Below are 26,103 nucleotides of genomic sequence, written 5' to 3' on the forward strand. Positions count from 1 at the left end.
TGACAGCTGAGGACTTGATAGCAAATGTCTATGCAGCCAGGGGAAAACGGGGGAAGGGTGAGGGGGCGGGGTTCTGACAGCTGAGAGAACACACAGAAAGGTCTGGCAACTTCTAGAAAGAGAAGTGGACTGAGAATGTGTTGGTTGCTTCAATTTGATTTCTCTCAAGATTCGTCTATTCTGGGGTTTTCCATACCTTTCTTGATGTACTGGTATAAAACCAGCATGGAGAACTTGATATTGTTATGCAATACAGCCATCCACATTTGGAGATCATCCTTTTTTAAAGTATAACTTTGTTAGAGCAGTAAAAAAAAGACAGTGGAACAATTATTAGGAACTTAGAGGTCGATGCACATTGGCCATGACATTTGTTTCATTTACATGTATTTATTGAATACAATTTAAAAAGTAAATTCAAAGCAATAAAACTATATCTGACACCACAAACTGATTAACTGCTGGTGTTCAAAAAATTAACAAATGTTCCTTCAGGAGAAGTGAAGTAAGTCTTTATACAGAGTGAACTCTGCATATTAAACTAAAACTACAATTGACCTAAAATCGTAGTTATATTAATAAAACAATACTGGACACAAAATATTTTTCTAAATTACTTAAAATAGTTTGATTATCTACAACATATCAGAAAGAAGATAACTGTTATGTACACATAAACATTGTTGTTCTGGTTTCCCAAACGGACAGCTCACTCCTCGGATAAAGGGACGTCTTCAAGCGTCATGGCGATGTCTCTCAATTTGGGGTCGTCTCTCCAGTTCACTTTACTGGCCAAGATGACACCCTGGTGAACACAAAAACACATGAACAGCATGGAATACGTCCAGACGTGCACTCATTGCCTGACACGACCAAATTTGTGCATTATACGTTTGAAAAGATCTAATTTCAAATGGCCTAGCTTACTCTGAGGACATTCTGAGTGATGGTGGCCATCTTATGGTACTTGTCCAGGTGTGATTGGCCTTTCTCTAGGACGCTCCGATACTTCTCCATCTCCGGGTGCTCTTTCTTCCTCTTGAGCTCATCCATCTCCTTCATCTGCTCGTGAGTCAGACGCTTCAATTCTACACAAAGTCGGTGAGGATAGATTCACTGGCACAGTTTGTCTAGGGGAGGGGTCAGAGCGGTTAGGGAACGGGCTATTAATCACAAGGTTGCCTGTTCGATTCCCGGCCGTGCATAAAGACATTGTGTCCTTGGGCAAGGCACTTCACCCTACTTGCCTCTGGGGTAATGTCCCTGTACTTACTGTAAGTCGCTCTGGATAAGAGCGTCTGCTAAATGACTAAATGTAAAATGTAATGTATAGGGTGACACCCAACAGAGTGTACATTAAGCCTTCATACGATATTCCAATACTGATATGGTGGAACACTGCTTCTGCGACGTACCAAGCCTCTGTTTCTGTAGATCTGTGATTTGATCCTGGAGTTTGCATGATTCCTGTTTGCAAAACAAGAAAAGTCACCGATCCCTTTCAGGTTGAAATGTGCCAACTGTGAAACAGAGCAAGAACCAGGCAACATTTCCTTTCAGTACTCACCTGCTGCAATGCTGTGATATTCGAGCACAGGTCCATGCTACGACTTGTCAACACTCTCATTGCTCTATAGAACACACATAGTAAAAATCAATGAATTTACAATCATTATATACAACACAACACAAACTATTCTACAGACTTACTGTTTATCAGTGCAAAACAATACATATTTATACTAACGAAAGATAGTTTGGTTGGGGCTGGCTGAAGGACAGTGAACTAAGATGGTCAGTGAGACTGTTTGAATGTACAGACTTACTCTGCCTCTGGGTCACTCTGCTTCAGCTTCTCAGAAATGACATGCCATAACTGCATCCTAGTCAGGAACAACCACATATGTATTCACTTTATTAAATTAAATGTGCAGGAAGGTACATGACATCCCTTTCTCTGATACACTGATTAGGTGACTCTACATTGGCTCACAATGTGAATAGGAGAGTTACATTACCTGTGTAAAGCCAGTGTCTTGTTAAAGTGCTTGGTCTTTTCTTCCTCTAACTCATTGACATAATCAGGCCTGTGGATTATAAAGTTATAATGATATTCCAGACTCAAGTCAGAAAAGACCATTTTAATGCGAACTACACACTTACAGATCTCTCTCATCTTCAGAGGGTTTCTTGCATTTTCCTGTTGAATATGATGCATTGTTTTAACAAAAATATGTTGTACACAATGTGGAATCAAATATCTTCTTCTTCGTTCATGTGTCACCTGCTTGGAGCTTCACCAACATCTCAAAACCCTGATTGGACATCTGTTCTTTGATCCTGAGAGAGAACACATTCACATGTTTGTGAATAAGAATAATGAATCATACCAGGTTATCTCCATCTGAAGAATAACTGGTGCTGACCTGACATTAATAATGCATTACTTATCGTTTCTATTTAGAAGCCTTGGAAGAAAACCTTATGATATCCGTTGTTGAGTTGTTCATCTCTCTTCGGGGGCCGCCAGCCTGGCTGCCATCCTGAGTCACAGACTCAATCTCGTCCAGTTGACCAGATAGCTCCATGATCCCTCTTTACTGCTGTGGAATACAACACCAAAGTCAACCTACTATACAAAAGCGTTATATTTGTACCAGTAGGCTAACAACTTTGAAGCTAACACTGCTATTATATTGTATATCAACTAGCTGGTCAGACCATAACAGTGAAAAGAGTGGAGTAGATAAACTGTGGTAATGCTAGCTAGCCTGTACAGTAGCAGTACAGTTGCTGCCGTATGCTTTTACCTTATTAAATGTTTTCAATTATCTACTTAATGAATGGGATTTAATGACTATCAACTAACTAAAAACTTCAACGTGTTTGTAGAGCCAGTAACCTACCTGTATTCGTAGCTTCGAAGGCTGGATGCTAAACAACGTATTTTACCCGTTTGAGAAGCTCCGATAGGACGAGACGGAGTACTGTTTGAGAACGTGGCATTGTCATTGGTCAAATGATATGTTGCTAAAAATGAGACATCGTTATTGGCCAGTGGTACAAACTGAATGTGCCGCCCGGAAGTGAGCACTAACCACGTGACCAGCGGCTTAACACCCCCCCCCCCCTCCCCGGTGTTCATCATTGGAGTAAGAAAATAAAAGATAGGTAGGTTATTTGCCTTTGCTACCTGCATTTGTCATTGACATTTGTAGTAACATAAATATGAACGTATTTCCATTGTTAACCGATGCTATTTCAGCGATTCAGGAGTAGCTCGACTGAGGGGTTGACGCAGTTTGTCTACCACTTAGCTACATTTCGAAAGGTTAAGATGTGTTTTGACATAGGCTTCTATTCCTGGAAATACTCTTAATGGGGTCAAACAAAATGGGTTGACAACATTGCCGGAATTATTGACATTAACACACACTGTGGTTCTCGAAATAATATAACCATTAGCGCACTGTCTTATTTACGAACGTAAGATTTGACATTACAGCTAATTTTAGGACTTTAATGACGCGATATGGGTAGGTTATTTACGTGTACGTATGTAAAACACATCACTTTGACATTCTCCTCAGTTTCTAGTTTAAAATTTAGTATGCGCCGACATGGGCCGCTCCACAGCTCACATCGCATCACCATCATTGCACTGGGGTGACCTCCCTGAGCCGTATAGCCTTCATCCTATGCATTTCCATCACTTTACATATGTATTGTCTCCCTCTTCTGGTGACTGTAGGAAATTTCCTCTCACCCGGAAGAAGACCGGTGAGGTCGTCATGGGGGGCAAAGTCAGTAGCAAAATGGCAGCCGTAGGACGTGTTGTACAGGTACGCTTGTCGAACTGGTCCATTTACCGTACTGCATCCACACTTGGCACTCAAGTGAGTAGTGTTGGTACGTGTGGTAGTTTGTGCTGCATACGTTTTTTACAGACACGAGTCGATTGATCTTTTTGCGGCTTTATTTCAGTCGGAATTTGACAGGCTAAGTACCCTTGCTTATGCCCTTGTTGATGCATGGAAAGCCAAATCCTAATTTGCTATAAATGGCAGCTCGTAGTAGCTGTGTCAGATCCACCTGGTATACATTTTAAGATCTTAACAAAAAAAAGCATTACACGAGTGATTGTTTTCGCTGTTTGAAACCTATAACCTGTTTGAAGCTAGTATAAGCTACTAGGCTACCACTTTTATTGCTGTTCAGGACCTGTCAGAAATGATGTATGGCCATGGGGTTAGCCATTGAACTGGACATAAATAGTTTTGTAAACGGGTTTCTTCGGAGGTAAGACATTCTGTCTTTCAAAGTTGTGAGCTGGTCTGTCAATGTAAACCTAATTTCCTTACTTCGTAGACGGTGCGACCCCATGCACCACTTATCAAATTCCCCAACAGAAATGGAATCCCCAAACCAAATGGTGAGCATGCTGCATATTAATCTTGTCTTCTTGTATACTATTTGTATGCACCCACTCCTATTAATTTAAGCACAGTGGCCCCATTCCCATCTGCTCCTATCCTCTTGAACAGTGTGATTAGACATGTATGTACTCCTTAGATTGGCCCCATTGCTTCACCTGTCCAATGCAGTTCAATCTCAGAAAAATATGCAGTGATTTGGAGCTCAAGTGTCAACTTTAAAATGATCCTCTTACCATTCAGTCCCAGAAGCACTGAAGACGCTAGTAGCTAGCCCTCCACAGAGCTCTGCCAGTCCGTCCGTCCCAGCAGCAGCACCCCCACCTTTATCAAGACCTCTTGGACCCATCACCCGACTCCCCGGCACCCCAGACAGCCTGGCCACAGTCCAGGAACTCCCCCAGAGGTACCGCAGGAGGCAGCTTACACTCGAGGAGATGAACTACATCCAGGTGAGTCACCACCACTTTCAGCCTGACCTGCTTCAATAGAGAACAAGCACTGATAGAAGAACATGAAAGGAATTATTTAAATATCACTAAGTGTTTCGCTTTCTTTAATTTTTTTCACAGCGTGGTGGACCAGAGTGACACTCGGTGACTGAGCACAACCAAAGTCCTTATCGGTGGAAGCCAGTGTCTATTTTTGCCTAAGTTTGTTCCTCAACACAAGAGGATCTGTTGCCACAGCTCACCATACGTTCTGCAGAATAAATATATTATATAATTCATGTTGAAAATGTACATACAAAGTTTTATTTTTAAAATATGTTAATGAAGAGATGCTTGACTATTACTTGATTTGCAAAAGAGATCTTAATTTCATTACATGCTGGAAAAAAACGTCATGGCAACCGTTATTTATGTGATCGGCAAACTCAATACACTACTCAATCTTCTGCCACTTCTCAGCACAAGAGTTTTTGGGAACATTTTGGCATGGTGTTCACCCATCACAGATCTACAATCTTTGTCCACAACTTAAGCTGCTTTTTTGCTGTGTTGTATTTTTTTCCTGCTTGACATTTGGTGACATCACATCCAGATACTAGGACAAGAGTGTTAAATCACTGACTGTACAAACTGAGGACCGTTCTGTCCTGGCTCCATAGACACAATCATTGGAGAACTCTGGCTTTTGGAGCACGGTGCTTACCCAGAATGCTTGTCTCTTGGATTCAAATCAAGTCGGACATAGAGTCAAAGTGGTGGATTGAGTTTGTGTGATGTGCTGGTTATGAATTATTAAAAAAATACTATATTACCGACAGGTATAGTCTTTCAGTATATGTGTGTTGGGGGGTGAAAATGTAGGCAGAGAAGATATAAGTTATGTTGAATATTTATAGATTGTGTATAGAATATGGGCTTTGGGTCAAACGATTTATCCTACAATCCTGGTCCTCAGGTACCCCCTGTCCTGCATGTTTTATGTTTCCCTGCTCCAACACACCTGATTCAAATAAAAGGGTTGTTATCTAGTTATGCAGAAGCCTGGTAACGACCATTTGAATCAGGTGTGTTGGAACGGGGAACCATGCAGAACAGGGGGTCCCTGGTCAACATGAATATGACATTGTAATAAACCTTGTCTCACATCAGGTACATGTTCACTTGATGTATTTCTCATGCTCTTAAAAACATAAACAGTTAACACAGGATTTACACAATACTGCCGAATTTAGGAATAATGTATGTTCTATAAAATGATTCATATCAAACAACATATTAGAGAGGGTTTACAAGTAGGACATAGGAAAGCTGTCTAACAAATCGACCGATTTCGAACACTCCAACCACAAACAGACATAAGAGCTGGGTACAGGGTACAGTTGCAAGGCAACCTAATTTCTGTCTACTGCTAAACTGAGATGAAGTCATGAAGTTTTATGAGCAAGTGAAGTTAGTCTTGGTCCTCAAAAGCAGGCAAGAAGTCAGCGATGGTATCCACCACATAGTCAGGCACAAAGCTCTGATTGGTGGAGGGATCACTTATCTTATACTCCTGAGCGTCCTCTATCTGAGAGATACCTGTCAGTGTAAGCATGGTGTCCAGGCCACAGTTAGCCCCAAATAGCATGTCTGTCTCCAGGCGATCTCCCACCATCAGGCACTGTGCTGGCTCCACGCCCCGGAACTGGCTGGAGATGCACTCGAACATGAAGCGGCTGGGTTTGCCAATCACTGTGGCCTTCCGGCCTGTAGCTGTCTCCAGGGCAGCTGTGAGGCAACCTGAACCTAGGAGAGATAAGTCAAACAGTCGTTGGCTACACTCCGGATTTGATGATTTGGAATGCTTTATATGCAGGCGTTATGATGCAGAATAGGCAACACTTATCTCCCAAGTGAAAAGATGCATTATTGTAGTAGTAGCAGTAGTAGGCTAACAGTTCAACGGCGAGTGAATGTGTGAAGAAAGACCGGGAACGCCAGCATCATACCAGGTAGTATCCTCCCATCTCGAAGTGGGTGCCAAGGATCACTGTCAGTTGTAAGAAACAGACAGTCTGGATTCTGCAAATAGCAAGATGCTTTGGCCAATTTTAGGAATGTGAAGTTATCGTCATGACCCACAAGGACTGCTTTTACATCTGGACTTAGAGCGCAATTATAAATGTTGGCGTCTGAGGCGTCAGCTTCATCACCAATGAACGGAATGTCGGCTTCCCTCAACTCTTTGAGGACACCCTCTCCACCTATGACGAATACTTTTCCTTGAGTGTTAGCGACATTTTTTAGGTAAAGCGCCGAGCAATACGACGAGCTGAAGATATGATCCTGCTTCACATCGGTAAAGCCTAGTCGTAAGAATTTGTTCAAATAAATCTCACGTGGCTTAGTGCAATTGTTAGTGACGAAAAACACGTTTTTACCGTGCCTGGTCAATGAATTGATCACCGTTGGAGCACCGGTAATTGCCTTTTCTCCATGCCACAGAACACCGTCGCAATCAAATAGGAAGACATGCTTTGACTCAAGCAAAGGTCTTATTTGGGAGCCTTGTATTTTTCGACATGCCTTAGCGCCTGCCATTCTGGTTGTCGTTTGTTGTCTGTCACCCAATCATTGTAGACTGTTGTCAGGTGCAACAATCTCCAAATTGTGAAATTCAATAACAATCAAACGTCTTTTCCGAAGACCGTCAAACTGCAGTTGGAGAGCGGACGACGGTCCCTTACGTAAACGCTTGTTTAGCCACGCCTTCCTTTCAAGATTGTCCAATAAAAAAAAGTGCTCTAACCAATCAAATGGCTTTTTTATTGTAAGCCGTTAGAATAAGACAACATGTCCCAAGCAGTATAGGCTGCAAATTGCAGTTTTCTAAGCCATGGCTGTCCGTTTCAACCACTTTCTTAAAAATCGATATTGTCACAATGTGGCCATTAAAATGAGAAGCCGTCTACAGCTGAAAGGGAGTAAACAGAGGCAATTATTTTGTTAGAAAACCTATATGATGAATAACAAAGCACAAATTTTTCCAGAGCTTTATTTCTGGATCTGTACATGTATTAAAGTACAACAAAAATACAAAATAATGCTTAACAAAACAAAAGAAAAACAACTCAAGTGTTTATGTACAAATCGTATAAACAATAAAGATCTCCTTTTGATTGTCTATATTTCTGGATATACATTTATATGTTTTGTATGTATTCACAAAGGTCTATTCTTTTCTTCAAAACGACTGGATTTTTTTCTTAAAACCACAACTGTTATAATTCTTTCTCCTTTTTAAACTTCAAAACACAATACAAAATGTAAAAGGAAATTAAGTTTAGTGCTGTTTTTTTTTTTTTTTTTTTTTTTACACACGTCTCATTCCAGAGAATTCAATAAAATATCACATTATGAGATTTTAGGACAGGGTGGAAAATAAATCTACATATTCCTCTACGAGTCAACGGCCTTTACATTCAGACAGTTTCTGAGTCTTTGTACAAACCACAGATGAAATAAATACCAAGCTGCAATGCTAAAGCTAGTCTGGAGGACCTACTGCATCTGCACAGTGTATGAAGGGGAGTCGTTATCACTCTATGTATACTGCCTACTGCTGCCACCTCTTACTGTCCAACACAAACAGACGACAACATGATGGGGGAAAGAGAAAGTTACAATATGGAACTCTTTTAGACACCGATTGCAGATTTCAAAACGCAAAAAAATGCAACACTGAATAATACATTGTCAGTCTTAGGTAAAGCCATTAGTGGTTCAGAGAGCAGGCCCAGCTTGCATGCATGATGTAGCTTTCCCTAGGAGTCGGAAATGGGATGTTCCCGCTAAAAATGCGAATACCGAAAGGCCATCAGTTAAACGCAATGACATGTAATGTCTGTACATATCTACACATTATTGCCTTTTTACAAGGAATCAAACAGAAGTCTTTGTATCATCACAGATTGACATATAGAAGAGGTCAGTTTATAGACGTTCCCAAGGCTAGTTTGCTCATTATTTACACCGTAAATGTAATGTAAAAGGTCAAAACACAAGCCGTCTAGGAGAATGACCCAGACACCAGCTTGTTAACCCTAAACATTAGCTAAAAGCAGGAAACCCGTCTATACTTACAATAAGTAATAAAATGGATGGTCTGTTTTTAGGCAAATATATGGATTAATGTGACTGACATTTGGAGATGGATTCTCCTGAGAGAAATAATGATCAAAATCACAATGCATAGATAAATTAAGTAAACTTCTACTTCTACTACTGCATCCATCAAACTGACAATGACCCTCCGAAACACGCAATAATTCACAATAACTAAATTCAGTCAAGAGAAAAAGTGACATTTCTGCTATCAGACCCTGACTGGACATGAAACTCTGGCCCGAACAACACAAAGCAGTCTCTCTCCGCCGTCGTTGTAGAAGTCACACGACAAGACAATAAAAGTGGCATTAGGAAATAATACTGTTCATAAGCTTATGTAGGCCTTTAAGTAGTTTCAAAACAGAGCTTCAATTTTGAAATGCAGGAAGAGCTTTAAAGAATGAGCAACAATTACACTCAATTTTAAACATGCTACTTGTTCAAAAGTTGCATAAAAAGTCCTTAATTGGGCCAAATACATTATTTTCAAAAAAGAAAAAAAAAGACAATAGCCAAAGAATAGAAGAGAAACTATGTACATTACTGTGTATGAACTATAATGATCTCCAATCAATAAGACTGAATTCCAGAGATACTACAGTCTCTGTTACATATTGCCTTGATTGCGGTTTAATCCTCACGGGTGTTTGAGTAAGGTTGGAGCTCAGTAATGTCGCTCTTGACAGGACTGGGGCCAAATGGGACGTGTTTAGCTTGGCTAAAGCAGGTATCATTAAAAGCCTCACCACTAAGGACAGTCCCAGGAGGAAATGATGAGTATGGAATCACTTATCTGAGAACATTCACATCCGATTTGGCCACTTTGGACAGTTCAAAAAGTAAACACGCAGACTTAAGTACAAAACAAAGTTCCACAGGACCCTCCTCCTCCAAAGAACAAACAAAAAAAACGAGGACGAGAAAGACGACAATACGGGACATCATAGCAACTCAGGTGCTCCTCGTCGACAAAAGACCAAGTCTCCATGCAAGCGAGTATCGTTGCATTTTCCCACATCTCTCAGACAGACATCCGCATGTGACCAGCCCTGGCATCTGTACAGCGAGTACCTGTAAACACTGATTGGAAAGTACCACTTTAAATAAAAAAAAAAGGGCAAAGAAAAACAAACAAGTAAACAAACAAGCTATGAAAGGACAATGGACCTGTATTTGGCAGCTGTACTGAGTGGCAGGATGAGGTCTTTTCTGAAGACGCTCTGTGAGGATGAGTGGGGGACGGGGAGGAGGAGCGAAGGCTCTCCCATAGCAGCCTCTGGGCTCCGACTGTACACAGACGCGCCTTCAGGCTGCAGAAAACAAATGGCTATGTAAACTCTTGAGAAATCAAGATCTTTAGTTCTATACCATAAAGACATCACTGATGTCATATTACACAATCTTGGGAAGAGAAAAAAAAAAAAAAAAAAAAAAAGTATATTCATATATAATATAATCAAAGAAATCGAAATCTCCAGTGAGTGAGTCTTATATACACAAAGGGATGCTGGGGTCACGACGGAGGTCACTCTGATTGCATCGCCGTGCTGTGCTGTGTGTGATGCCGAGAGTGCACTCCCATAAACCCGTTGGGCTCGCCGCTGCCGGCCAAGCTCCCAAAGTCTGTGACCGACACCGCCATCTTAGCCCCGGTGATGCGGCGGTGCCCCGTCGTCCGGCGCCCTTCGAAGTCCACCCCCAGGTTCGCCACCGACACGTCGTTGATGAAGGAGTCGGGCAGCGCCATCTTGAGTCTCTTGGAGGGGCGCTCGCAGTCCTTGCCCCCGCACACCCCTCCCAGCTGCCCCAGGTCCGAGTGGTAGAAGCCAGCGTCCAGCATGTTGAGGCAGTCGGGGTCTCCTCCGTTGGAAGGGAAGCTCAGGGGCTCGTCGTGGCTCAGCGGGCCCCGGTGGAGGCTGTCCATAGGGGGGAAGCTGTAGGAGTCGAGGCAGCCCACCTCCGCGGGGCTGCACACCGTGGCCACGGTGTTACTCAGAGCTGAGGAGAAACACAGAGAAGGGGTGGGGGGTGGGGGTGGGGGGGTCTGTCAGTACATGCTGAAGAAGAACCTGACCAACATCAACTGAGCAGAAAGGAGGTGTGGAGGCATTGGAAGCGTGTCCAATGTGCCAATAAAGGATGAAATGCTGGGGAAAAAAAGTATACTACAAGGATATTATACACTCTATTAAAGACTATAACGATAGAGCAACTCCTATAAGTGACATATCATTGTTTTGCCAAGTGTTGCCGCTCCATGTGGAGTGACTGCTGACCCCCTGCTGACCTGTGAGGTCACTGGCGGTGATGGAGTTGAGCAGGCTGAGCTGCTGCTCCGAGGTGGGCTCCATCCTCCCTCCTCCTCCTCCTCCTCCACCCCCAGAGCACACGGAGGACGAGCTGTCCACAGCCAGACCCTCCGCCTCGTCCACCAGCCTGTCCATCAGGTCCCTGACACACACACGCGTACACAGGTTCAAATACTGAAACAATACAGTTCACAAAATGGTGTGGCTTGTACGCTTCTCCAGTGTTAATAGGCAGACGGAATCCTACCCAGACACCTGACAAAACATACTATACCCACATAACATACCCCCCTCCCCCCCGACCTGGCATGTTTTAGTTTAGTTTGCCTCCTCCAATACACCTGATTCAAATTAATTGGTTGTTATCAAGCTCAGCAGAAGCCCGGTAACGACCCATTCATTTGAACCAGGTGTCCTGGAAACATCTAGAACAAGCAGGGCAGGGGGGCATGAGGACCAGGGTTCAGAAAAGCTGCTCTCAAAATCAGCCACTCACGTCACGCCAGGATAGCTGCTGTATTTCTTCTTCCCAAACCGATTCTGCTGCACAAAGAAGTCAAAGCGCTCGGACTTCTTCCACATGTAGTAAAAGGCCACGCATTCCGCTACTGTACGTGTCGTAACCTGGAAGAGCCAAAAGACAACAAAAAGTATAAACGCCACACAAAATTGGTGGTTATATATTTATAAATGGTGTTGTGCAAGTGTTGTGTGTGCAAGCGTTCCTAGGTTAAACAACTCCTACCTTGTGTTTCTGTATAAGGTGAAAGTTTTTTTCGTATATCAGTAGTGCATCTTCAAAGTTTCGGCACTCATCTTCTGACCACGGAGGCGAGTCTTCTGTAATATAAATAACAAATGGTTTAAAATACTTTTCTCAGTGTCTTGAGTTTTCAGCAATTATTTACACTGTTCATAAAGCTTGCTCACCTTTAGAGGATTTCACGTTACTGCAATACCTTTCCAGGGCTTGCTGGGTATTGTAGTTGCATGTCATAAGCTCAGACAAAGCCTACAAAACAGATAGACGGAGAAAGAGAGAGGATAGAATCAGACACTGACTCAAGTAAAACAGAGCTGAAGTGGGGCAATGCTTAGCCAAGATGACATGGTAAAATGGCACCATGAGGCCGGTCACCATTGTTATCCATCCATCCATTGAACACTGACCTGTTCATTGTCTCTTACATGCGACCCAAGCTTGTCACTGCCCGTCTTCTCGCCCGTCGTCCGTGACGACGCCTCACACAGGAAGTCCCTCACCTTGTTCTCTGACAACAAGTCAGGGCACCATAACAACTGGTCGTCGTCCTCGTACGCTATACGGCAAAAGAACATCAACTCAGTTCTTCTGCGTTGCTTTTCTCTGTACTGAATACTTTCAAACACATAACACAAGCTCACGGTGTGCGTGTAGTATAACAAGATCTGATGACAAAATATGCAAGGAACCCATTATGACTTACCCTTCTCCCCGTCGCCATAGTGACAGAGGCAAGTGGGGACCTCTGCTTGGTGTTGTGACCCCACCATGATTTCCTGTGAGTGAAGAACCCACACGACACACAATTGAACACAATCTCGGACAAATACCACTTGCTACGCAGATTATTATATCAAGAGACTCAACGGTAGATATATGCTATGCTACAGGGGTAATAATACATAAACTTCAAACTGCTGAGAACAGAGTCCCCGAGTCGTCACATTTGAGAAGTCTTACCTTTCTGGAGTCCTCAGGGTTCGGGGCATCTTCTTCACATTCGTACTCCTTGTCCCCGTCGTAGATAGTGTTTGCTGACAAGGCAACAGGAGAGCACAGGCAAACACCGTTACATGCTAGGATTTCCGACGGGATCCATTTCTTATCACGATGACACAAGACAGGCACGGGTATGACCGTCTGAATCGAAAGGTAAACGTTGACGAGGCACTTCTGTTTCGGAATCAATACACCGCCTTTTCGAAAAAGCCAAATTCACTGAAAAACGAGACCCATCTCAGACCCCCCCGAGACACCCCCCCCCCCCGACCCCCCCCCCCCCCCCGTGCGAAATCGTTCCCGTTAACACGGCCTTACATCTGAGCGTTCTCGGGAAGAAGTCGGTGGCCTCGTGGGAAGTGACGGAGGGCGTGAGGTCATCGGCCGAGGACTGGGTCTCCTCCTCGTAGGCCCCGGACAGCAGGTCTTTAGCTATCTCCTCCTGTGGAAGGAGATCGCAGCCTCTTATCAGACCCAACAGCCACGGGGGAGAACTACCAACAGCCAGTCTAGTTTAACAGTATTCACTGATACACAACTCAAATTTTAAAAAAAGGACTGCAGAGATTCATACAGACTTATGACTTTGGAGCCGATCAAAATGGACAGCGTACCTGTGTGCGTCTATACCTATCAAGAACATGATCGCAAATACATGTATGACTTTCTAACCAGATTTGAGGCCTGTCTGCTTGCTTACCTTGTCCAGCGTCATGTCTGGGAGTTCGTCCGTCAGCTCACCGGAGGAACTGTCCATACTGGAGCTGGCCGCGGCATTGACGGAGGCCTCGTAGCGGTAGATGGCCAATAACTCCTCCAATGGCATGTTCCCCTCCTGTTAGAATGGAGCCAGGTCGCCATTAGCCGCCAGTAGCTCACTCATCGCATTATGGGACACTCAGTAAACTCGGATAAACTAGCGAAGCTTCATTCATCACTCGTAGCCCACCTTCTCCAGATCTGCTATCTCCGAGGTGAAATTCCTCTCGCCCTCCAATGACTCTTCCTCCTCTAATGTCCTCTCGTCGTCATACTCTTGAACTAACATCTCTGCTGTGGGGTCAAAGTCATGGTCTTCCGACGACAAAGAGCCCACTGAAGAGGGAGAAAAAAAAGGGAATTTAACAAGGGATGGATATTTGCTTGGGATGAGTGGCGATATTAAATGATGACATCATTACATTTTTGAAAAGTCTTACCCGGACTCGAACTCCCTAAGGAAGCCTGGCCATGGGAACAGAATTAAAGCACATTAAATATGACTTTAGAGTACAATAGAAACACAATGAATGTATTGTTTACGATTCTAAAACTGGTAAAAAAGTTAAACGTACGCTGTGACATCCATGCAATATTTTCATCCACAAGAATGACATAAATAAATAAATAGCTCCGAGTTATCTTGCTCTCTGAAACTAAAACAGAAACGCGCCTACTAGACATGATAAAATAGCCCACTGCATGACATGGAATAAAAGTGTTGCACACAGACTTTATGCATTTGCAAGGCTTAGCATGACCAAACATTTACGTACTGTCAGCGATCTGAAAAAAGCGAAGAAACAGGCAATCCCTATCATCCCAATCCTATGTTGAAAATTCCAGAATGTTATCGTTTACACCTTAACTGAAGCGACAGTCGAGAAAACTACATTTTACGGAAAACAATTCTGAAGTAATCAGACATTTTAGGAATGATGTCACCGCTATTTAATAAGCCATCTTCACCTACAAGCTCTACTAAATTTCTGGCGGATCAATTTACTAGCAGCAAAGCAATGAGAGCGAAAGCGCAGGGGCCTTGTCGTGAAGGATACGTCTACACATTCAAACATATTTTAGAGGCATACAAGCATTGCCTATGTCACATAGCGGCATATATAACAAGCAAAAAATATAATCTATGCAATCGATTACATTGAAAGGAAAAGTAACAAACAGAAATTTTATAACTATCGATATAAAAGCTGATGCTATTCCTCTGTTTTCCCTCTTACCTCCGCCATATTGGTACCTTTAGGCTAATGAGCTGGTTCCAGCCCAGTACCCGGATCGCCTCTCTGAGCCAATCAGAGATGCAGGTAACAGTTTTCACTTTTTTGTCGTGACACGTAAATCTGGGCAAACCAAATCATTAGTGTATTCATATTTATAAACCTGTGGAAACAGTGATGGGAACACGCTGTGCATATACGAAAAGCTAGTTTTAGCCTATATAATGTTACAATAATATATACGTAATATCATGGTTTTATTCAGTTTAAAAAGTTGTATTTAATATGACATTGTGAAAAGTGTAAGGCAAAGCCTACTAAATCAACTCACTGAAGGTTGGTTCTGTATTTCTGTTTGACGGTTAGCTGATCCTTATCCTCTGCAACAACACATTCTCATGAATATAGAGCTAACGTGTATTGATAGTCGTCAATAAGTAAAATCAATATAGGAAGATCTTGGATTTAACGTCGCACTGCACAAATCGGTCCACCAATAATAATTCAACCAGAGGGGGGCAGTATATACTAGTACATCCACCTTCTGAAATGGCATTTTCGTAGCTACGTCAGAAATAAACAAGGAAGTTCTCTGAAACATTATGGATGGAAATCACGCGTTGTACTGTACGGTGCTGGACAAAAATGACAAATCAAAATTATTGTGCTATACCTGCAAAAGGTCTGGCGTATTAAATATTGGGTAAGTTGCTAGTGCCATTTATTTTACAAGAGAAATGGCTAGACTAACATTGTATTGGCATTGAATGCCTGGCTACTGACAACACTAACGATTAAGCTAACTTGCTAGGTAATGGGCCAGTTTGTATCGGCCTAGATCCGAAATTTGGGACGACACTCAGCACAATATGCACTTGGCGTTTGTTGATAAAATATCAAATTTATGTTCCAGTTTAACAAATGCATCAGAAGTTTGGAGCACTGATTTTACAGAAGAGACACTGACCACACTTGTAAGTTTTCCCAGCCACACCATCTCGTGTAAAATACGAATCTGTATTTCTACTCACTGTAGAAACAATTACGTATGTTTTCCCCTCAGAGAAAGAAATGTGTCTTAAAATCTACTGAGGATTACATTTTAAAAATCAGGTACTGGCTCTATCAACCTTCCTACCTACCCAAGTCCATCCCCTCCTAGTTTGCATGTTGGCCAGAAAGAGTAAACTCGTCATGTAGGCAAGACACAGCTCACCTGTATAGAAGACATTTGATAACATAATCATGAATTGGGTGAGACACCTCTCACCTCTCTCATGTGCTTCCAGATCTGCATGTGCGACAGGAAGTGTGTGCGTGTCTGTGCAGGACTCTTCTGCAGTCCTCCATGTGGGGTCCAGTCCTGGAGACCTGAGTGTAGATCTGACCAGACTGGGAGAGCCAGATGCCAAAGAAGAACTGAGGAAGCTTCTGTTTAGAATGGGTGACAGTCTGACACAGTTAAACAGCACTGGTAAGGGTCTGTATCGATTGACTTATCTGATCCTAAATGAGATTGCTGGTCTTGTGCCTAACATGTTTTATGTTAGGGTTTGCACCTTACCTTTTAATTACACAAAATATCATGGTGTATGCTCATGTTTTCTGAAATATCGTTTTTATTTTGTCTGGATCTAACAGGTTCACCCTCAGTCAGTCCTTTGAAGAACACCCATAAACGCAACACAGGTGACGTTATCAATAACAGATATGTCCTTGTTTTAATTTGTAGTTTTTGTGTTTACTTGGCTTTGATGAATGTTAGTAGAACAAAGCTAATGTAGTCTAATGAGGATGATGGTTGTTGTAGAGTTTGAACCACGGAGGCATCAACCGAGTGGTCCGTCCGTGACGAAGAAAAAGCGCCTTCCGGGAGATTCTCTCATCAATCCAGGATTGAGGAGGTACTGCCCTATGCAGTCACTGTCATTACACAGGATTGTTCAGGATATTTCCTGAGAGACCAGATATGTAAAAAAAAAAAAATCATGGTTTGCTTCTTTTTTTTCTCATCCTATCTTCAGAAAGCGTCCTGCCACAGGGGTCGCATTTGATGATGATGATGATGATGATCAGTGATGCTGACCGCTTTTTAATGACCAACAGATCCGTTTGTTGCAATACCTATCCATACAACTATGCTTCAACATGCAATACCAATGTTGTTTTAACTTAGTTCAAACTGTCTATTTTATATAATCCATCTCACTGTGTCCACATCATGAAATAAGCTGCTTTGAGGGACTGTCTCTTGATCACCACAAATGCATATAACCACAACCAAATACATTTTTTAACTGTCGATTTTAATATTTAACTGTTATGAATGTGGATTTTAAAATGGAAATATGGAAGAAACCAATAAAGAGCATGAAATGTCAAGTGCAGTCGGTGAGATCCTAATTTTGTGTGTCGGTGAGCAAGTAAATTAACTACACTTCACACACAGATCAGAAACAATAGTTTATTCAGATACAAGTCTAAATATTAAGTCAAATTTAAAACAAATTGGAACAGATGCTTTACAGCAGAGAGAATGATAACAGACATTCATAAAGTATAAATATATATATATTATTCATATGCACACACATACACCAGATATATTCGAAAGCACTTTGCTTTAAAGCAAAGCTAAATAAGTACTAGGTTTGTTGGATTTTTTTTTTGTATTATGTTTCGCACCTAAACTCAATATTTGCTGGTGTCATTCTTTGTTTATTTTATTGTTTAGTGGAAAAGTGAATCTGCTCTGTGACTAGTAGCATCCTTTATGTTACTCCTGTCTAGCGTGGCTTAATACAGGGAGACGGTTGTAGCCCTGGAATCAAAACAGTCCAGAATGTCCCATTGTTTTTCCTTTAAGGTTGAGATTCACAGAACTCTGTTAAGAGTCGAGTGTCACGGTCATCGTTTAGTCTGAGTAAAACAGTTAGTGTAATGTTGCTCTAAATGCTTGTCAGATTTAGAATAAAGTACAAAAACATTTTATATCCGAGTAAGTGGTAAAACCTCGCCCTAGGCTTTACTCTAAGCATTTGGTTCAAAATAAACAACTACCTTAAATTTCCTTTTTCTCATGATAAAATGATAACAACCCCATCAAGTAGTAAAATACAGTAAATCAAAACAGGACCCATATGATCACCATAATATGATTCAAATTACGCTTGAATTAGTCTGAAATAAGTTGAACAGAAAGAAAACAGGGCATAACTATTTTTTTTTTATCACAAAACAAACACAATGAAAATACCAGAGTTCATATCACATGCCAACACGGTACATATTTATCAAAACACGTAAACGTCCCCCTCTACAAATAAGGAATATGGAACGTGTTTTTAAGGGGCACTATTTCGACAGCGCCATTGGGCTACGCTTCAATACCGCCATCTAGTGGTTTAAAGTGTGAATAACAGGTGCAGTTCTCACAGTAAACCATTAGATGGCGATGGTAAAGCGCAGTTCTATGGAATGGGTTTTTAAGGGTGTTCTTCATAACTTCTTGCGTCTTCCTGCCAAACATCTTGCTAACGAAAAAAATGGTGCATCTCAAGTTAAAACGATGAATGATCTGAGAGTTCCCTTTAGTCTCACAGTGATGGTAGTGCAGTGCTGTATGATCATTATACATCTCGTTAAGTGACCTTAAGTACTAAAATGATAGAGAGAAAAAGAGAGAATTTTTTTTAAAAGTCTGTTATCTTGTTAATTATCTTCACCATAAAGTATGTTATTATATTGTGTCCCATGTAGGATCTTCTTGGCAGAATTAAAATCATTATGATTTGTAAAAGCACAATAGAAAGCATTCAATAGAAAGTGCTTAAGACAGATAAAAATGTACAGTGTCCAAAGAATTAGGCTTAATGTTGGGGAGGCACCATCAGGACAATCATTCCATGTACATTCTCTAAAATGAGGCAAAACTTAGTGCATCCTTCTTCTGTGACTCAGCAAAGTGATTGAGAAGACAAGGCCAATTTTGCAAGGACTCAAGTTCAAAACTTGGCACTTTTCAAGGCCCAATGAACTATAAACCATCATTTATTGCGAAGCAAATCACAGACGTCAGTCCGATAGGCTTGTCAATATCTAAAATAAATCCTTCTTGCCACAGAAAATATATACTGTATACGTATGACACGACACACTTTGACTTGAATCATTACAGCATGCTCCCAAGGCAGTCCAGTTTGGTAGGGGGTTGGGGAGGGGGCAGGGGGTAGGGGGTTGGGGAGGGGGTAGGAGACAGGGGGGAGGGGGGTAGGGGGTTGGGGAGGGGGTAGGGGGTAGGAGGTTGGGGAGGGGGCAGGGTTAGGGGGTTGGGGAGGGGGCTAGGGGGTTGGGGAGGGGTTTGGGGAGGGGGGAGAGCTGTTTCTCTGGCTTACTAGGAACACCAGTACTTTGGCAGGGAAAATGTTTGACCAATAACGAGACTGACTCACAGCGCCAAACATCGGATGAAAGATTAAACCCAACAATGTCATTTCAGACGGGTTGATATGTTACTTTATGACATCATCTGTAGTAACTCAGCACACTAACAACACGAAAACCAAATCAAGCTCCAGTCTCTGAAATGGGTTTCCCAGTGTTCTCATCATTACATTCTCAAATCCAAATCCAGAAAACGCTCCCAGGAACACATTCCAATGCAAAAGATCTCACTGTAGCAGTGCATTATCCCTATGATACAGACTCTAACCCTTTTGCCACCATTTACAAGACCATTGCTTGTTGGCAATGAAACACACAACTCATTCTCTTCTCTGTTCCACACAGGGTGTACCTCTGGGTCAGATGGCTCAGTCTCTCCCACCTTTAGGAATGATTCCGTTAATTCATTTCCACAGGTCTTCTTCACAGTAAAAACAAGTGCATTCACTCCCTGACCTCAAACAGAGGCCTCCAACGATCACGGTCATTTACTTTCCCGGTCACTGGCTCTCTGTCCAGCCAGGTTCTCTCTGAGAGCCCACCGTTCAACAGAGGGTGTCGGTGTTGAACGACAGCTGCACCTGCAACGGAGACACACAAACGTGAGGTCACGCCGTCCTCTCCTCTCCCCATCCCCCCATCCTTCATCTCTCCTCCCCTCTCCTATCCCCCCCCCCTTCATCTCTCCTCCCCTCTCCTATCCCTCTCTCCTCTCCCCCTCCCCCCTCTTCATCTCTCCTCCCCTCTCCTATCCCCCTATGCCCTCCCCCCCTCCTATCCCCCTCTCCCCCCCCCCTTCATCTCTCCTCCCCTCTCCTATCCCTCTCTCCTCTCCCCCTCCCCCCCCTTCATCTCTCCTCCCCTTTCCTATCCCTCTCTCCTCTCCCCCTCCCCCCCCCTTCATCTCTCCTCCCCTCTCCTATCCCTCTCTCTTCTCCCCCTCCCCCCTCTTCATCTCTCCTCCCCTCTCCTATCCCTCTCTCCTCTCCCCCTCCCCCCCCTTCATCTCTCCTCCCCTCTCCTATCCCTCTCTCCTCTCCCCCTCTCCCCCCTCTTCATCTCTCCTCCCCTCTCCTATCCCCCTATGCCCTCCCCCCCTCCTATCCCCCTCTCCTCCCCCCCCTTCATCTCTCCTCTCCTATCGCCCCCTCTCCCCTGCGCCCCCACCTCACCCTCTCCTCCTCGAAGCTGATGAGGCCCTCGTCGTCGTCGTCGCTCTCCAGCTCCTCCGGCTCCTCGCTGACCAGGGCGCTCAGTTCTGTGTTGGCCGTACGGGGCCTCAGCAGGCTGAGCATGCGCTGTAATGGCGACTGGCCACCACCAGGGGGGGAGCTGTCCTGCTGCTCCAGATTGTCGCTCTGCTTCTTGGCAAAGTTCACGAACACCTGGCAGAGAGGAGTTCCCAAAGTGATGCTGGACTGCTTACCGTCATCGACACAGGGAACTGGCTTACACTAAAACCTCAAGGTTGACCCGTCAGACTTGGACTATTTATTCCATGCGTCGCATTTTGAACAGCCCAGACTCAAGTAAATGACTTACGTTGTCCAGAGTGGTCTGGCTGACAGAGTAGTCCTCTATGCCCAGCACCTCCACCACTTGCTCCATCTTACTGAACACCTCAGCCAGGGAGATGCGCTCGGACTTCAGCTGGTACTGTACCTTGGTGTGGTGCCGCTCCTGAGGAGAGGGTGTTGTAACGTGTCATCACATGATCCCATCCTACAGATTTCAGTTCACAATTCTGCGTTGAGCGGTGCCAGACCAGTGTAAAGTGACGGACAGCAAGAGAGACAGAGAGAGAGAGAGAGAGACAGAGAGAGAGAGAGAGTTAGAGAGAGACAGAGAGAGAGAGAGAGAGAGAGAGAGAGAGAGACAGAGAGAGAGAGAGAGAGAGGAGCTGGCTACCTTTAGGACAGCCTCTGGGAAGTTCCTGTTAAAGAATCTCCCGACTTCCTTCACGCTGGAGCTGGTCTTGGTCCGCACGGTTATCATATACCCATCACCAAACCTGGACACACGCACACACCACCAGACACATGACACTGGTCATAAACAGACATGATTAACACGTGTTGTTAATCATGTTAGTGCTAAATAAGAAGGGAGGGACAGCAGGAAGGTAAGGAGGATGAAGTGACTAAGCCAGGCCGGCATGGCAAGCTTCCCCTGCTCACCTGTTCTTCAGGTGCTGAATGCTGCCCAGACACTTAAACGTGCCGTGACCATGATCCCCAGGCGGGTACACAAGGCTTCGCACTCCTCCATGCTGCAGAGACACACAAGGAAAATCCCCACTGGAAGTACAGCCATACACAGTACATATGCACTCTAGATCCACTTCCACACTCTTTAGCGTTTTCGTTGGAACAGCTCTTTTTCATGACAGCGTTCCGGGTCTCAAGGCGAGGGGCTGCGTCTCACCTGTGTGACGTCAGCACCACCGAGCGTCCCGTCTTGATGATGTCGAGGATTAAGTTCCACAGGAACCTGCGCGCCTTGGGGTCCATCCCGGTGGTGGGCTCGTCCTGAATCGCACGGGCAGAACCACAGTCAGCGGATGTAATATGCACAGGATCCACACCGCTGTGTGTAATCGCGTGTTCAACCCCAGAAGGGCACTGTTGCCGTGGGGCTCTGACCAGGAAGATGAGGGAGGGGTATCCGATGAGGGCGATGGCAGTGGACAGCTTGCGCTTGTTCCCCCCGCTGTAAGTCCCTGCAGGCTTGTCTGCGTACTTGGACAGCTCCAGTTTCTCCAAAGCCCACTGAACCACCTGCCAGAGAACAGGAGGTCAGAAGATCATTAGAGTCAATTAGGTGTGTGTGTGGGGTTGGGGGGGGGGGGGTAGTGTGTGTGTGTGTAAACAGCCTCACCCTCTCCTCGTCCTTCCAGGGAATGCCCCGGAGGCCGCGTGTAGAGCTCCAGGTGGTTCTCTGGCCGTCAGGTCCTCGAAGAGAGCGTCGAACTGGGACAGTACCCGATACTCTGCTGCACTCGCAGCAACTCCTTCAGAACGCTGCAGGCACAGACGGAGCCCACCCCGCTACGTCCACAGCACTCCGCGAAGCGTTCTCGCTAGCATGGCACGGCTATTTGGGGTTAGCAATTAGCATTGTGCGTTTACGAATCGCTATCGCGACCGTAGGATGTTTACATTGCCCGTTGGCTTTGGCACATCCGCAGCATTGGAGGCTAACGTGTGTCTTAGCATTCGAGTTGTGCTTTGTACCTGTTCCCTCCTATGAAGGCCTCGCCCCCCGTGGTGCTCTCGTCCCCAGTGAGCATCTTGAAGGTGGTGGTCTTCCCTGCTCCGTTCACCCCCAGCAGCCCGAAGCACTCCCCAGGACGCACCGCCCAGACATAGCCGGTCCCACCGCCAGGATCCGCCCCATCTTCCTGGACTTGTCACCTGAGGCAGGCGGGGAGGAAGGCATGAAGGGGGGGGCTTCACCACAGGGTGTGGGGGGGGGGGGGGGGGGGGGGGGGGGGGATAGGGGGCGTGGGGGGGGGGGGAGGAGAACGACGAGGTCTGACCTTGGTGAGGTTGTCGATCTTCAGCATGTCGGCGTCCGCGTCTCCTCGGAGCACTCTCCGTCTCTCACAGGCCACGTCAACGTCATCGTCCCTCAATGGGCTGACAGCTGACTGGGACTCTCCTGCACGCACACACACACCCACCACCATGATAGAGCTGGATGAAATCCTGGGCTAACAGATCTGGGGCCTTAGAACACACAATACACACCACACACACACTCACTGAGGTTTCCTGAGGAAGTTGTACTGGCAGAGGATGGTGATGAGAAAGCCACCGAACCCCTCGATTGTCATGGCAACCAGACTCCTCGTCACAATGTCCCCACTCGAATGGAGACTTCATTTTGTCAAACTGACCTATGGGAGGAATAAAGGAGTTGTCCCTCTTTTCTCTTCAACATTACAAGGGCAGCATAACCCAAATGACCGGAAAGATACATTTCTCCATAAACCAACCTATTTTAGCATAGTACTCATTGATGTATTCATTATAGGCCATCTCCATCAGTCCGTGGCCCAGGTTGTAGTTGGGGGAAGAGAGGGAAACAGGTCTTCAGGTAACTGTTCACTCGCTTCAGGTCCTGTCAGAGACACAAGGACAAGGTGTGAGAGGACCATGGTGTCCGGTCACATGGCCACAGCCGCGCCAGCGAGCCAGAGGCCAGCGAACCTCACCTTGTCGTGCTCAAACAGCTGCAGCAGGAAGGTGGCGACGGTGGCCGTGATGCCGATGAACAGGTTGATGACGATGAGGAACACGTAGGCCGTGCTGGGGACCTCAAACCAGCAAGGAGGCGGGGTACATGATCGGAGTGATGGACCACCTGGGAGAGAGAAGGACCGAGAGAGACAGAGAGAGAGAGAGAGAGAGAGAGAGAGAGACAGAGAGAGACAGAGAGAGAGACCGAGAGAGAGAGTGAGAGAGAGGAGAGAGAGAGACAGAGAGAGACAGGACAGAGAGAGATACAGAGAGAGAGACAGACAGACAGAGAGAGAGAGAGAGAGACCGAGAGAGAGACCGAGAGAGAGTGAGAGAGAGAGACAGAGAGAGACAGAGGAGAGAGACAGAGGGAGAGAGAGACAGAGGGAGAGACAGCGACAGAGAGAGAGAGAGAGAGAGAGAGACAGACAGAGAGAGAGAGCTACAGAGAGAGAGAGACCGACAGACAGAGAGAGAGAGGAGAGATACAGAGAGAGAGACCGAGAGAGAGACCGAGAGAGAGTGAGAGAGAGAGAGAGACAGAGAGAGACAGAGAGAGAGACAGAGGGAGAGAGAGACAGAGGAGAGAGCCGGAGCAAGAGAGAGAGAGAGAGAGAGAGAGAGAGAGAGAGAGGAGAGAGAGAGAGGAGAGAGAGGAGAGAGAGAGAGAGAGAGAAAGGTTTGAGCAAAACTTAATTACATCTTCTACGTTCCAAGCTTGTAGGGTATGATTCTATAATAGGCTTCATTCATTAAATTTTTCATTTGAGTTGCTAAAACGCAATATGAATTATGCATCGCGGATCTTAACTGTAATCAAGGGCAGGAGGACTGGCCTTTTTTTTCCAGGTCACCCAAATGTAAAAGTTATTTTGGAGCTTATTCGGTCATTAATTATCATCGAAACGAAGATAGAAATCCTAAAGCACCACAGGGGGGCAAAGTATGCAGCAAGCAATACCACTCGAATCTAACGACTTCTGTAAACACTTTCAAACCCTGGAGTTTTCTCGACGACAGCGCAGCACTGACCCGTAGAGCAGGAAGAGCGAGACGACTGCAGGGAAGTGGTCGGGGAAGTGTATGCCGGAAGGTCAAACACAAACAGGATAAGGACGCAGCATGTGGCCGGCACCAGGTAGTTGAGCTGAGATCGAGAAAAACCTTCACTTAGATGAGGTCACCAGAACGCGCTTTTTCCCCCTCAATATGCATGCCTGGCATAAACACACACTCTCCCCTCTCTGTCTCTCTTCCTCCCCTCACCATGTCCCATATGTAGTTGGCCAGCCAGTAAATGACAGGGTCACACCCGCTGACAAACTGCAGGTGCTTGGCCTTGGTGGACTTCTCCGCGACCAGGAACACGACAAAGCTGGCCGGGACGAACGACATGGCCACGATGATGAAGATGGCGATCACCACGTCGGTGCCCTGGAGCCTGCGCCGACACAGATAACAGAGGAAAGAGGGAGGTCGAGGGAGGAAAGTCGTCCGTGCTGTCGGATGAATGCTTTGGGGGGAAAAACAACTTTTCTTTCACACGGAGAAGAGGAGGCTTACAAGTAGTCCAGGGAGAGGCTGGCACTGGTTCGATTCATAGGGTGGTTCGTCAGCGTTATCCCTGCATGCCAAAACACACAGACACAAACACAGGGATTATATCCCAGCACACATACCTGTTACAAAAGGTACTGACTTTTAACTGTATGTCTTACCATATGCAGCAGGGTTTCCCTTTGTCACAGGCAGGTGGCACGCAGGATGGCATTGTTGAGGACGTTGAGATAGGTCGGCATGCTGTGGTACCCCTTGTTGTTGAACAGCACCTGGACAACCGGCACACGCTGTCATGCCGCGGACACGCCCGGCCCGTTTGAAGCACGGGCGCGTCTGTCTGGAGGAGTGCGCTTTGCTTACCTGGGCGGATCTGCGCACCGCTATCTTGCGCACCATGGCGGCGTCTTCCTCCCAAAGGATGCTGGGACGGATTTCTGTATGTTGCCCACTGTGATCCCGCCGTATCTAGACAAAAGGAGAGGGAAATAAATGTACGAGATATTCAGAAGAGTCACTTAGTCCCATCCGTGTGAGTCATATTCTCCCTGTTCCTTATTCATTTCATGTGAGGTGTGTATGAGTGAGCTGACCCTACCGGTGCAGGCGACTCTATCCGAGGTGTAGAGAGGTACTCGGGCCACGTTGCGTCCGGTGACGTCCACCAGGATGTCCCCAGTGACCACCTTTGTGAGCGGGGGCCGCCCCCCCACTCCGCTGGGACAGGAGAAGCCGGTCCCCTGCATGGAGCAGACGCAACGCCCCG

The 26,103-nt window shown here is 45.3% G+C and overlaps 6 protein-coding genes across 11 annotated transcripts; 2 read left to right on the forward strand and 4 right to left on the reverse strand.

Annotated features, from left to right (window-relative positions):
* Nucleotides 1-372: 372 nt before the first annotated feature.
* cenph (centromere protein H) lies at nucleotides 373-2,981 on the reverse strand. 2 transcript variants are annotated; one of them, XM_047048372.1, is made up of 10 exons: nucleotides 2,907-2,981; nucleotides 2,482-2,603; nucleotides 2,285-2,340; nucleotides 2,164-2,200; nucleotides 2,019-2,087; nucleotides 1,827-1,883; nucleotides 1,568-1,631; nucleotides 1,416-1,467; nucleotides 928-1,088; nucleotides 373-805 (listed from the first exon to the last, which is right to left on the reverse strand). In XM_047048372.1, exons 2-10 carry the CDS (start codon nucleotides 2,586-2,588, stop codon nucleotides 710-712), a joined length of 699 nt encoding a protein of 232 aa, XP_046904328.1. In that variant the 5' UTR covers nucleotides 2,589-2,603; nucleotides 2,907-2,981; the 3' UTR covers nucleotides 373-709. The 2 variants fall into 2 exon arrangements, with proteins under 2 accessions (XP_046904328.1, XP_046904329.1); XM_047048373.1 differs by lacking the exon at nucleotides 2,907-2,981 and adding an exon at nucleotides 2,811-2,896.
* A 133-nt stretch (nucleotides 2,982-3,114) lies between these two features.
* Nucleotides 3,115-5,702, forward strand: mrps36 (mitochondrial ribosomal protein S36). Of its 2 annotated transcripts, none has more exons than XM_047048343.1 (5): nucleotides 3,115-3,171; nucleotides 3,752-3,842; nucleotides 4,369-4,432; nucleotides 4,677-4,885; nucleotides 5,006-5,702. In XM_047048343.1, the coding sequence occupies exons 2-5, from the start codon at nucleotides 3,792-3,794 to the stop codon at nucleotides 5,021-5,023; spliced, it is 342 nt and encodes a 113-aa protein (XP_046904299.1). In that variant the 5' UTR covers nucleotides 3,115-3,171; nucleotides 3,752-3,791; the 3' UTR covers nucleotides 5,024-5,702. The 2 variants fall into 2 exon arrangements, with proteins under 2 accessions (XP_046904299.1, XP_046904298.1); XM_047048342.1 differs by having other exon boundaries at nucleotides 3,135-3,171; nucleotides 3,752-3,896.
* LOC124486614 (chronophin-like) lies at nucleotides 5,015-7,899 on the reverse strand. The gene is made up of 2 exons (XM_047048341.1): nucleotides 6,874-7,899; nucleotides 5,015-6,670 (listed from the first exon to the last, which is right to left on the reverse strand). The coding sequence occupies exons 1-2, from the start codon at nucleotides 7,463-7,465 to the stop codon at nucleotides 6,336-6,338; spliced, it is 927 nt and encodes a 308-aa protein (XP_046904297.1). The 5' UTR covers nucleotides 7,466-7,899; the 3' UTR covers nucleotides 5,015-6,335.
* Nucleotides 7,900-7,903: 4 nt separating this feature from the next.
* Nucleotides 7,904-15,159, reverse strand: mier3b (mesoderm induction early response 1, family member 3 b). 3 transcript variants are annotated; one of them, XM_047048340.1, is made up of 13 exons: nucleotides 15,100-15,159; nucleotides 14,302-14,326; nucleotides 14,052-14,197; nucleotides 13,803-13,937; nucleotides 13,421-13,544; nucleotides 13,064-13,137; nucleotides 12,807-12,879; nucleotides 12,511-12,659; nucleotides 12,271-12,352; nucleotides 12,086-12,180; nucleotides 11,837-11,964; nucleotides 11,319-11,482; nucleotides 7,904-11,029 (listed from the first exon to the last, which is right to left on the reverse strand). In XM_047048340.1, exons 1-13 carry the CDS (start codon nucleotides 15,106-15,108, stop codon nucleotides 10,557-10,559), a joined length of 1,677 nt encoding a protein of 558 aa, XP_046904296.1. In that variant the 5' UTR covers nucleotides 15,109-15,159; the 3' UTR covers nucleotides 7,904-10,556. The 3 variants fall into 3 exon arrangements, with proteins under 3 accessions (XP_046904296.1, XP_046904295.1, XP_046904294.1); XM_047048339.1 differs by lacking the exon at nucleotides 15,100-15,159 and adding an exon at nucleotides 14,437-14,774 and having other exon boundaries at nucleotides 12,086-12,177; XM_047048338.1 differs by lacking the exon at nucleotides 15,100-15,159 and adding an exon at nucleotides 14,437-14,774.
* A 476-nt stretch (nucleotides 15,160-15,635) lies between these two features.
* Nucleotides 15,636-17,474, forward strand: paxx (PAXX non-homologous end joining factor). Of its 2 annotated transcripts, none has more exons than XM_047048360.1 (7): nucleotides 15,636-15,799; nucleotides 16,010-16,070; nucleotides 16,160-16,209; nucleotides 16,386-16,570; nucleotides 16,738-16,785; nucleotides 16,907-17,000; nucleotides 17,121-17,474. In XM_047048360.1, exons 1-7 carry the CDS (start codon nucleotides 15,699-15,701, stop codon nucleotides 17,173-17,175), a joined length of 594 nt encoding a protein of 197 aa, XP_046904316.1. In that variant the 5' UTR covers nucleotides 15,636-15,698; the 3' UTR covers nucleotides 17,176-17,474. The 2 variants fall into 2 exon arrangements, with proteins under 2 accessions (XP_046904316.1, XP_046904315.1); XM_047048359.1 differs by having other exon boundaries at nucleotides 15,656-15,799; nucleotides 16,386-16,576.
* A 1,971-nt stretch (nucleotides 17,475-19,445) lies between these two features.
* On the reverse strand, nucleotides 19,446-26,095 carry abca2 (ATP-binding cassette, sub-family A (ABC1), member 2; the record flags this gene model as incomplete). Its single annotated transcript, XM_047048750.1, is given in 33 exon segments — nucleotides 19,446-20,120; nucleotides 20,712-20,924; nucleotides 21,082-21,219; nucleotides 21,448-21,550; nucleotides 21,717-21,762; nucleotides 21,765-21,808; nucleotides 21,964-22,067; nucleotides 22,182-22,316; nucleotides 22,417-22,449; nucleotides 22,451-22,471; nucleotides 22,473-22,510; nucleotides 22,513-22,559; nucleotides 22,773-22,894; nucleotides 22,896-22,913; nucleotides 22,915-22,952; nucleotides 23,068-23,167; nucleotides 23,169-23,199; nucleotides 23,304-23,401; nucleotides 23,403-23,437; nucleotides 23,537-23,612; nucleotides 23,614-23,661; nucleotides 23,756-23,866; nucleotides 23,868-23,904; nucleotides 24,813-24,849; nucleotides 24,852-24,927; nucleotides 25,047-25,221; nucleotides 25,344-25,404; nucleotides 25,499-25,534; nucleotides 25,537-25,609; nucleotides 25,701-25,735; nucleotides 25,738-25,805; nucleotides 25,936-25,948; nucleotides 25,951-26,095. Coding segments are annotated over 33 exon segments (2,391 nt in total), but the record flags the coding sequence as incomplete, so codon positions are not given.
* Between the last annotated feature and the right edge of the window lie 8 nt (nucleotides 26,096-26,103).

The sequence above is a fragment of the Hypomesus transpacificus genome, chromosome 24, assembly GCF_021917145.1.
Source record: "Hypomesus transpacificus isolate Combined female chromosome 24, fHypTra1, whole genome shotgun sequence".
NCBI classification, from domain to species: domain Eukaryota; kingdom Metazoa; phylum Chordata; class Actinopteri; order Osmeriformes; family Osmeridae; genus Hypomesus; species Hypomesus transpacificus.